Here is an 11,477-nt window from a genome sequence, read left to right as displayed (position 1 = left end):
TAAAAGGTCCGAATGGAAGTCCAGTTTGTATCTTATAGCCTTCCCCTAAGGCCACATTTTCATGGTTTCAACAATACTTATTGTCATTTTTCAGTGCAGGATATGTGTAACTGAGTGCACAGTTAGCTTTTTTATCATATATATATATACATAAGTAGTCCCAGGCAAAAAAAATAAAAAATTGAAAAAAGCGCAACCAGAGCCGAATAACCTATTTATCTTTTAAATTAAAGAGGTCCCAGCCTAAAGAACTGAAGGCCTCCACTTCAAGTAAACAAGTCAACATCCTTAGAAAATATTAAATAAAAGGCTTTCTTTGCGGATAGATCTGTCATACAGGGCTTGCAGCTCGGTAATTTTGCGTGCCCTCAGCTGGGACATCAGGGGATAACTTTGCTGAGCTGTGCTTTGTCTCCTAGTGGTGCTACACGTTGCCATTTTTAATTAATGCCACGTTTTCAGAGCATATGAGGCGCACTGGTTGTGAACTGCCTGACGGAAGAATGAACATACACTTCTCCGTCCACTCATCTTCAAAGCAGCGGTTTTCCTCATCAATCTTCCTTCTCTCGGAGCATGCCATGCTGGCATCACCGTCTCTTCCGCTCTGCTCTGCTGTATACGCAACTCAAAGTCGCAGCGGCAGCGAGCTGTGGCGGTGCGCTGACCGTGCAGGGTAACCAAACGATTTGATTGGCTCGACCGAGTGGCGTTATTGCCGTATTAACTTGAGTAGCTGTCTTTAGACGCGATTGTCGGAAAAAATGCTCCATGAAAATCTATTCTCGTGAATTTATCAAAGATTTGTCACGGGTCCGGACAGAACCATCGTCTACATCAAAAAATAGATAGATTTTTTATATTTTTTTTGCATTTTCATAAATATAGTAAATGTAAATGAAAGATTTGTAAATGAAAAATTAGTAAATGAAAAATTTGAAAGTGGGGTTTGGACACCATTTGGGTCCACCCAAACTGTCTAACATGGTATTACACTATCAAGTTGTGGGGGGAAATGGAAAACCATTGGCAAAAACTGAAGAGAATAACAAGTCTCTCAGCTGTTTTGACTGCCATTTTAATTTCACATGATGTGTTAGTTATTTCAAAGCCTGGTATACTTGGCTTTTATTTGTGCAATACATATGTCTTACAAAGCTTGTTTTCACATGCAAAGATGTCTACATTCCACAACGATTCCACAGAATAAAATACACACAACACAGTATAAACAGACACATTTTAAATCCAGTAACATTCAATAAAATATACATCTTTTAAATGCTAGTCTATTGCCCTGCACTTCCATTAATGTGGTGGGTCTAATTAATGAGTAACTGTTACATTCACTTTACACACATTCACATGAAAGAGAACCTAGATATGGTTGTTTAGCCCCACCTTCAGGCTGTTAACTATTTTAATGATTGTGTCCATTTTCCAGGGACATATGGAGATGGTGCTCTGTGGGAATAAGACCAAACTGATTATGATTCAGAGATCTACTGGAGCTCATAAAGCAAATCCTGTACAGTCAGCACCAGTTCCTGGAAAGTGGGTCTCTCCTCTGCTTTCTGAAAACAAAACAAAGAGAAACCAGAGATTGGCTCCAGAAAATATTTTTCATGTGTCATCATCAGTCTGTAGGTGAGTGAGACTCATAATGCAAGACAGATTTCACTTACATCCTGCCAGCAGTTTAACATAATGCTGTAGACCTTTTCATTGGCCAGCTGGGGGCGGTAGAGGCGCAGGCCCCGGGACACCTGCTCTACCATTTCCGTGTTGTTGAGGCGTTCGTATGGCAGCTTGCCCAAACTGTACACCTCCCACATTAAAACCCCTGATAAAGAATATACATATATAAACCATTAACATGTGAAGTGATTATGCTTTATAAAGATATGAAGTGATAATGTGTAAAGTCTTAACCACTAATTACTCTTATAATTGACCAGAAATGCATTAATAAATTGACAGTTAATCAAAGTCAACAGTATGTATCATATACTCAGCATGTTCATGCCAATCTGTTGATACGGTTCATTCTGTTTATACTGTATTATACTGTGCTAGGATATGTTATACTAGAACTAGTATTACTTCTACATCTTGGATAGTCATATATCTTGCATACTTATGCACACCGTTCATACTGGTAATACTGCTCATACTGTGTGTATCTCAGCACTTTCATACTTGCTCTTAATGCTGTTACACCAGACTTTTTTTTTTTTTTACATTGCACTGCACTTTTACTGATTCTTCTGCACTTCTGCTTCTTTTGCACTTCTTTTGCTAAACTGTACTTGCACACTGTGCAATGAGAATAACGTTGAATCTAGTATAATGCAATTAAATACTCACCATATGCCCAGATGTCTGACTTACTACTGAATTTACAGTAGAGAAGGACTTCAGGAGGTGACCAGCGGACAGGAAACTTTGAACCAGCTGAGCTTTTGTACTCATCGTCTAAAACATACCTGAGGACAGCGAAAGGTGATTCAAATATCAGACTCTATGAGCCATCAGTGTGCCCTCCATATGTTATAGCTTTATATTTTACCTTGATAGGCCAAAGTCAGTCACTTTGACGGTGCCATTTCCATCTACTAAGCAGTTCCTGGCAGCCTTTAGATAAAACAAACAACACTTTCAAGTTAAGCATAATCATTAAACTTCTAGTGTTCCCTTCGAATACCAAACCACAATGTGTCAACACAGTGATGTAGGACTGTGGAGATATTTGTTTTGCACCGACACACAGTAGATCTTTATCTCTCACCAGGTCTCTGTGGATGTACTGCTGTGACTCAAGATAGGCCATGCCCTCAGAGACGTCCTTGCACATCTCTAGGAGCTGGACGGCTGTCGGGTGCTGCGTCAGGCCCTCCTTGAGGTATGTCAGCAGGCAGCCATTTGAAAGGAACTCAGTCACTATATAAATGGGTCTCTGTTTGGTGCAGACGCCGTACAACTGGACCAGATTCTCATGGCGAAGCTTCCTGGTTTGAGCAATAGGAGAAGGAAGTTAAGTATTATGGTTTTCCTCAGAGAGGTGATAGGAACTACCCTTCTCAGTGTGACACATCAGTTTTTAGTCTCAGGCACAAAAACAACACAGTTTAGATATTCAGCTGGGGTCAGTGAGTGGACTAATAATCAATCTGGAGAGTCTGTTTAATCAAGATTCATTTAGTCGCACTTACATCATGATTTTGGCTTCTTCTATGAAATCGTCTTCAGACATGGATCCCTCTTTAATCATCTTAATGGCCACGTCATGCTTGCCCTGCCACTTTCCGTATTTTACCACCCCAAACTGACCAGTGCCCAACTCCTTGATGAAGGTGAGGTAGCGGGGGTCGATCTCCCACACGCCTGAATCGTCACAAGAAAACAGAGAAGCAATTTTATGCTTGCAGCAACCACAAAACCACTGCAAACAAAGTCTGACATTTTGGGGCATGTCTATATAGCTCTTGGCTGAAAGTTAGATGTGACAACTGATGCCACAGTCACAATAATAGAAAGCACAGTCATAGTCTTACCATAACCAAGCCCTGCTGTTGATGGAGGCCGTGCCCGGTTAGATACGATGTGTTTCAGCCTGCAAACCATACCTGATCAAAAAGATAGATAGGATGGTCGATACTCATAGTTTGCTGCTTTTGCTGTCAAACTTAACTCATTAATTAAATGTTTTAAAAAAGAACTGAATAAAAAATGAGTGAAGTGGCTACCTCAAAATTTTAGGTTAAGTAAAAAAAAAACACATTTGCATTTCTTAACACCAACAAATGTCCCCTGTTGTAAAAACCTCTTGTCTTAGTTTGTCGATTAGGATTTTTAAAAACCTATTGAACCACATATTTCAGATTAAATAAAAGAGCTTGTTGTGACAACTTTTGTCTTAGAAGTTTAAAGAGTAAATTTTTGATTTAACATGAAGAATTTACAGCTGCAGCTGGAGTCAGTTTGCACCAGAATCACTACAGAGACAACAAGGACACTTAAATGGACACAGGGTTATGGTCTGATGGTGATTCCTTTAAACAAATTTAAAAAAAAAACAAAAAACAAAACTGATTAAGTGAAATTCTACAAACATTTGACTGATGATTTCAAGTCAGAAGACCTCAAGAACAACATGCCATGTTTCTAAGTTTTGCAAATGTCTGAACTAAACCAATAAAAAAGTTTAATTAACTTGAAATGAATTAAACTATAATATTTACATGAAGTTAAAGAAGAAGTTTAAGAAAACATTAGTTGATTCACCTAAATTTCTGTGTAAAGTTTTACAGTACTTCCCCCAACTGAGTCATTTCCCTTTTCCTGGTACTATGACTACATTTACATTTTTTTTTTAATCCTGTAATAAATACCAGAGAATTCAAACCTGAAATATTCTTTATTAGATATTTATATCTGCAGAGCTATTGCATTAATCTACTAGATTATCTGAAATGAATCCAACTTATATATTTACATCAAATTGAAGAGGAAACATGAGTTGATTTCACTAAGTTTCAGTTTGAATCTTTACTGTGTTACCCCCTTTTCTCATTTCCTTTGTCCTGATACTGTGGCCACTTTATATCTTATTCTATAACACATATGAGATAATTGAAATGAGGGAATTATTCTTCATTACATATCTATTAACCTGCTGCATTGTGCTGGTGATAGTTGATGAGCTCTGCTATGGTGTTGAAATTATGCTTCTCTGCCAGGTAAAATTGGCCCTTTGGGGTGGTGCAGATGTTATAATGTTTGCAGCTTCCACTAGTTTCCCTGTGGAGAGAATAACAAGAGTAACTTTCAGTAGATGTAGTCAACAGCTTTTCATTGATACAGGATCTTTTATCATGAATGCACAAGAGGCTGATATCTCCTCTGTGTTATCCACAATGCAGTTCAGTCTGAGAGGAAAAAGTTCAGCAGGAAGATTAGTCCAGGTTTTGCATGAATAAGTTACAGCTCTGTCCCTCTGTGGCCCACTGTTTCCGCTTTCATTACAAACAGTTCTTCTTTTCATACGTTCACACATGACTGGAGCCGGTGGATACACTATATAAATGGTATCAGTGTTTAACACCACTGAGCTTACTCACCCGCCGCCCTTGGTATGCAAAGACACAGTGTATTTCCCAGCCTTGCTTGACTCTCGTACCAAGAAGCCTCCATCTTTGTTCTGAGGGAACAATGGTAAAGCTTATATTTCAGAAGTTTTGCATATTGTCCAGCGACTAATGTGTAGCTGCTCAAGCATGTCAAATCTGTTTTCCTGGAACATTGTGTATGTCAGTGTTTACCTCAGATTTTAACAGCTGCTCTGCTTGACTACGGTTCATATTCTTGCAATACCAGCTGTGAAAACAAATGTAATCATCTTTCATTTTTTGGACATTATTTTTGCAGCATTTATCAATTCCACAATCATAAATTTATTGATGTAAAGACAAAAACCAAGAACTAAACTTTTTATATAAAAATTATACATTTACAATATTGACTTAAATCCAACACCTTTGACACAGAACAATAGTACTCATACTCACTCATATTTTTCTAGCCCATTATCTGCTTCCACAACATAATTACTTGGTATGTACCCCTCTTGCCTGCAAAGGAAAACATAACATTGTTGATTTAAATAACATCTACACACACAAATACACTAATTTCAGCATCTTGGCTGAACCATGAAGCACTCACCAACACTGGGACCATCTCATCAACAAATTCTTAGAGAACTATATGCAGTTTTCTGTCTTTTAAATTATTCAGAGATATTCTGAGGATCAAAATATTCTCTATCAAATATTGCCAATCTCCAATTTAAATGGCACAACAGATGAAGTCCCCTGATAAATTCATTTCGTAAAACATAACAAAAACACACAAATGTTCATATATTTCTTGTATTTCACCTGCTTTTTATGCACTTGTTCAAATTTATTTAATCTCCGCACTTTTCCCACTGCTCGCAGAATTGTACACAGGATTGTTAACATTTCAATTTACATTTGATTGCTTTGCGTTGGGTCCTAGAGCTCCTCACTTCTGTGTCTAGGTCAGCTCACCCATGTTTGTCTCGGGCTCTCCACCAGTTGGCGTCGCAGATCTCCAGGATGGTGTACTCCTCATCCTTCCTCAGCTCCAGGTCTTGGGCTGTCATGGGTGGGTAATTATACTCAGCTATGACCGTCATGCCTACAGTGGGGCCTTGTGGCTCAGCAGGCTGTGGAGGCAAAGGACGCCCAGGCTTTTCCTGAAACAATATACGATCGATGAATGTAATATTGTACAGAATTGTCTGTAACTGATGAATATTAATCTAAAAGGACTGAGCGCATACCTCTGTAGGAGTTGGAGGAAGAGGTTTCCTGGATCCCCTCCGCCGTGATTCTTTGGATGTAAAACCTAAATTGATTAATTTAAAAGTTTAGCAGTTGCTTTTTGCAGATTTCGAACTGCAGGGAGTCTACTTACCATTTTTACGATCCAGCACTTTGCAACCCATAGCCTGTTTAACTTCCTGCTGGCAGCATAGCCACGCCCCGTCGACCCAGAAACAAGGATGATACTTCTGCATCAGATCTTTGTTGAAGCGCACCACTATTCACAAATATGGACACACGCATACACACCCAACATTTACATTAAGTCAACATTTGCATAGACAGATAGCTTTGCCATTGCACAGACACAATGTTAAGATATGCTCTAATATAAGATAGTTTGAAATACTGACACATAAACACAGTGTGTACATCTGAATGCAAATACCTACATTCTTTCAGCTTCTTTATCCATTGAGCCCGAATTTCTTCAGTCTTAGCAAAGATATACAGCGGCCCCTCATCATAAATTACCTGTGACAAAATCCACATACCGTCAACACATTGAGTGATTTTTACTCTTAAGCTGTCAAAACGTTTGCAAGTGCATGTGATACTCTTAAGTATAGTATTGCAGAATATATTGCTTGTGTCGTCACTAAAGTTAAAACCATAAATCCACAAACTCACACATTTTCCCCTTGCTACCGTAACGTATAACAATGGCAACACCTGCGCTGTCATTGAAAGCCCCAAGTTCATCTGAGTGTAAGAGCCGGTTTCACTTCTTAACAATGGACTTTCACAATATTAACTACTGGTAGATTGGAGGGTTTCTGTCTGCCAAGGAAAAACACTGTTTCAAGCCTCTCTCATGTTACATCTTCAAGCTTGTGCAGGCTTTTTAAATAAACTAACAGAGTACTCTGGGAAACTATTGAACGCTTCATTGTTGTATTACACTTGTAAAGAAATATTATGATACATCACTACCTTGCTGTTAAATAGTCTGAGCTGAGATGTATCTCCAAAAACAGAGGAAAGAGTCGCTGGACAGTGTGAAATATTCTTCTCTGTCTGAAAAGTAAATTGAGCAAAATGTCTACCTGGAATGCATACATGCGCTCTTGCGGTGTGTTGGGTTCTGGCTGCACCGTTTCTACACACTTGATCTTCTCAATGTCAACCGAACCTCTCAGACTTTTTCGCTTCTGCTTGACAGATGAGGAAACAGTTAGGTAACTCAGGGATGAACAGAAAAAATATTTGTTTAAGGGTGCCAGCAAGCATCAATCTGATCCAAATGCTACTTCAATAAAGGCTCTCTGCAGGGCCACATACGCACCACTTTGTCGGAATCAAAATCGTAGTAGGCTATTTTTTCCTGGGTGAGAATGAACCATCTCTCCTTGTAGTTCAAAGGGGAGGTCTTCTTCTTCTGCTGAGATCGCTTAATGAAGATTTCTTCCAGTATGTTTTCAGACATGATTTAGTCAGGATTGATCTGAACGAGAACAAGTATTGCATTAATACTTTTTAAAGCATGGTAGCAGCTCAACACCTGGCTTCTTTGTGGAGGAACACCACCAAACAGCACGTTTACACCTCGACTGAAAGCTGTGACTGACTCACCAGTTGTCACTTTGCTAAGCGTTACAAGGACGCCTTAGGCTTTGTTGCACATAACACTGAATTATTAACACTGTATTCATTTCCCCTGAAAGCTACTTTTTTAAAACAGAATTTAGGTTGATACCTACCCACTGTTGATAGAGTCAGAGCAATGCCACTATAACAGGTCAGAGTACAGACCTGGAAGAAGATCAACAGAGATGCGGCGTGAGTACATATCAGTGTGTGATTAGCTGTAGTTTGCATAAGCCCTGCTTTTCATGCCAGCAAGATCCTCTGTTTCCAACATTTCCCCCTGTGGCACATCTGTTTGCCTCAACTATTATATCCTGGTTATCATCTTGGTGACTTAAATGTACAGTTTGCTTTTTTCACGGCAACAAATTGGTGTTCCAAAAACATTTATTCTTTGTCACATTTGTTATGAGAGGATACAGTACAACTTACATCTGAAAAGTTTTAGTGAGGGTATTTCATGTCTGATTCATTTAACTTTAACTGTTGAAAATGAAAGAGACACACACTGTTACTTTTATGATCGTGATTTTGAATGCTTTTTCAGGACTTGGCTATGAATACAGCAAACTTAAGTTAATGTAATACATTAAAATGTAGATTCTTCTGCATTTCGTGTTTGCAGAAATGACATCTAAATGAAATTTGTTTACTGGCAGCCATATCTTATAAAATGCCAGTCTCACCATCACAAGCCTACTGTTCTATTTTGCGCATTCACTCGCACACATAATTGCATTTCACCTACCATGTCAGATAAGTAGGCAAATGAAAAAGGCTGTCTTATTTATTCATGGCAGTTTAATGGGTCATTCTTTTTCAGCACCTCCTAACCACCAGCGCAAAAATGAAACTCACACCTCCAAAACAAGACAAGGCCAGTATTCACTTGACAGCTAGATGAGAGTGGAGTGGGTCAAACAAACACTAATGTCTTTTAAATGATGGCAACAGTGGAAAGTCTGTACAAGGAAAACAAAGTTTGCAAAATGAAACATAGACATGAAGCGTTTCCTGCATTATTCCCTGACAATACAGAAAGAAAAACACCACTACTGTCTGAAAAATAGCTGAAAGGCATTGATTTTTACTGATTTAATATCAACAGATCCACCAGCATGTAGATTTAGAGGCTACTGTGAAACAGCAAGTAAGGCTGCAGCTGTTGCACAACTAAAACTCAAATCACATGTAACGATCACGTTTAGCAGAGCGCACTGTTCACAGATGTGTTCTCATCAAGCAAAAACACAAGTACAAGTACACTGTGAAGGTAGAAAGTCACACTACCATAGTGTCCAGTCAAATATGGACGATCAAATTCTCAAACTCACCCAGTCACACAGCTGAATGCTCACCGTCTGTTAGTCTCTGTCAAATACATTTGCACTTCAGCTCAGCCTATTTTCAGCTTGTGAGCACTTCCTTCTATCATCTCAACTGTAACTGTAGCAACTACCAGAAGCTTCTGTCGCTCCCAGCTCACCAGGACTGTGACATTTCTTCACACTACACTGACAATACCTATCGGTTTTGTTTGTGCCGTCACAAACACACAGCGGTGTTCCCTATTCTGTGAAACATTGTTTACTCATTCCTCATTTGTCACCACCTCTGTTTTCTCACATCACTAACTTGAGCGAAGGTCAACAAACTCTGATATTCGATAAAACACACACATATAGTATCATCCAGTGTCTTTAGCTGTGATCAAGTGGTGCCTGTCAGCTAAAACTGTGCAGCTATAATTCGATGTATCATGGCTACCAACAGGAGATTTTTTTTTTGTCTTTTCTGAAGGGAGTTGACTCATGGTGGCTGACACAGACAAACTCATAGGGAAGTTGCATCAATGTTGCACTGCAATACGAAGGGAGAAGAAACCCAGTGCCCTGCGGCACTTCTACCTGACAGTATCTCTCTATCAAATGTGGTTATCTATTATTTGCATATTTAAAATGTATGTTACATGTCTGTCTGTAAGCCTCTACATGTCACCTCACCACTGACAAGTATATAGTATGTTCACCTTTTTACACAAAAATACTTAAACACTTTGTGTGGAGAAGTTTTTTTTTTTCTCACTTTCTAAGGCTGAAGTTGTCAGGTGCTCATTTCTCCAGTTCACTGTCAGGGATAAATGTGGAAAAAAAGTGCCCAAAACTATTACAGAAACATTATAATACAACACAGTGCAACTTGGCTAGTCAACAAAAACATCCTAGAAGTAGTTGCTTCAGTCTCACAGAACCATTTAATTACTAGAGAATAGGTATTTGTACATATTTTAGCCTGTGTTATTGCTGTGGGTGTCTGAAAGCGTGAGCAGCAAATAGTCTGTACACTCAACACAACGTACATGCGCGCAATATAGTAACTGCGTGTCAAAGCAATGTGTGGGAAAAGGCAGGGAATTAGCACAGAAATAATTCTAGATGCTGATAAAAGTATGCTCTAACATAACAGGCACTTATTTAAGTGCACGGCATCCACTGTTTGTGACACAGCACACATAACCCATATCACCAAAGACATGGTTCAATGGAGACCTATCAAGATGCTCTCTTTCCTGATGTTTCCTGACAGATAAGTGGTTTGTGCAAGTGTGTGAGAGAAACTGTGAAAAAAAGAGAGTCAAGTCATAAGAGTTATTCTCATCACAAAGTGTACTCTTCCACACATTAAGTTACCAAATAAATTCAAAATTGCAGTAAATGGTGATGTCAGTTGTCAAGATATGTAAGTGTGAGAATTTCCTATGATGTAAATGTGTTAGGAAAACATGCAGCGTATAAAAGGTCCATGCACGACATTAATCATGTAATAAACAATAGTGTAGGTAACCGCACAAGACTACTATCTGCTTATCAGTTCGCCATATAGCTAGCCACTGAAAGATGTAGTTTCATGAAATGCTGAAAAATGTGCAAGAAGTTCTCAGCCCTGCCAAGTACAGCGGAAACACAGTGATGCATCAGTGTCCACAAAACATTCAACAACAGATATAACATTGACTTTTAGCAGATAATGTCACTATGATTCGACTTATGAATCAGTAGTTTTGTTGTAAACACACACTTTATCAAAAAATGCATGCAAACCGAATATATGTGAGTTTCAGTGAAGTACTTGCACATGACACTTACAACTACTTTTGTCCATATTCTTCAAAAAAGCCTTCACAGACTTTGTCATTTATACTTCTGCGAACAAATGGCTAGTAATACTTTGTGACTTTTCAGCCTAAGAGCGTTGTCACTTACCCAGACACCCAGAAGCATCAGACAGACAGATGCTGAGGCTTGACGTGGTGGCATGAACCTTTGCCTCAGTAACTCGCTTTTCATAAAATGTGACTATACTCTGTGATGCAAGAAGCTTAAACACACCCACAGAGAGGAATCGACTCTGCTTACTTCCCCTTTTTCTTCCTGCTCATTTTCATATCAGCCCCCTGGACAGTTTTGGTGATAAGTGGAA

The 11,477-nt window shown here is 39.0% G+C and overlaps 1 protein-coding gene across 2 annotated transcripts; it reads right to left on the bottom strand.

Moving 5' to 3' along the window:
* Positions 1-1,060: 1,060 nt before the first annotated feature.
* btk (Bruton agammaglobulinemia tyrosine kinase) lies at positions 1,061-11,313 on the bottom strand. 2 transcript variants are annotated; one of them, XM_008276194.1, is made up of 19 exons: positions 11,261-11,313; positions 8,111-8,162; positions 7,696-7,854; positions 7,457-7,561; positions 6,803-6,884; positions 6,502-6,627; positions 6,368-6,432; positions 6,093-6,280; positions 5,568-5,630; positions 5,322-5,376; positions 5,121-5,200; positions 4,673-4,800; positions 3,555-3,626; positions 3,213-3,384; positions 2,789-3,008; positions 2,570-2,634; positions 2,368-2,486; positions 1,686-1,843; positions 1,061-1,574 (listed from the first exon to the last, which is right to left on the bottom strand). In XM_008276194.1, the coding sequence occupies exons 3-19, from the start codon at positions 7,834-7,836 to the stop codon at positions 1,503-1,505; spliced, it is 1,911 nt and encodes a 636-aa protein (XP_008274416.1). In that variant the 5' UTR covers positions 7,837-7,854; positions 8,111-8,162; positions 11,261-11,313; the 3' UTR covers positions 1,061-1,502. The 2 variants fall into 2 exon arrangements, with proteins under 2 accessions (XP_008274416.1, XP_008274409.1); XM_008276187.1 differs by lacking the exons at positions 7,457-7,561; positions 7,696-7,854; positions 8,111-8,162; positions 11,261-11,313 and having other exon boundaries at positions 6,368-6,417; positions 6,803-7,304.
* Positions 11,314-11,477: the final 164 nt, after the last annotated feature.

Source organism: Stegastes partitus, unplaced genomic scaffold (genome assembly GCF_000690725.1).
Source record: "Stegastes partitus isolate 25-593 unplaced genomic scaffold, Stegastes_partitus-1.0.2 Scaffold2, whole genome shotgun sequence".
Classification (NCBI taxonomy): domain Eukaryota; kingdom Metazoa; phylum Chordata; class Actinopteri; family Pomacentridae; genus Stegastes; species Stegastes partitus.
The sequence above is the reverse complement of the archived record's forward strand: the minus strand, read 5'-3'. Positions and strand labels throughout refer to the sequence as shown.

Bases quoted from the DNA above. Each gene is read 5' to 3' on its own strand.
- btk (XM_008276194.1), bottom strand. From the start codon at position 7,836: ATGTCTGAAAACATACTGGAAGAAATCTTCATTAAGCGATCTCAGCAG. The intron at 6,433-6,501 runs GTAAGTAGACTC...TAATCAATTTAG, and splicing joins AGTGCTGGATCGTAAAAATG to GTTTTACATCCAAAGAATCA. The intron at 6,281-6,367 runs GTATGCGCTCAG...ATATTGTTTCAG, and splicing joins TTCCTCCAACTCCTACAGAG to GAAAAGCCTGGGCGTCCTTT.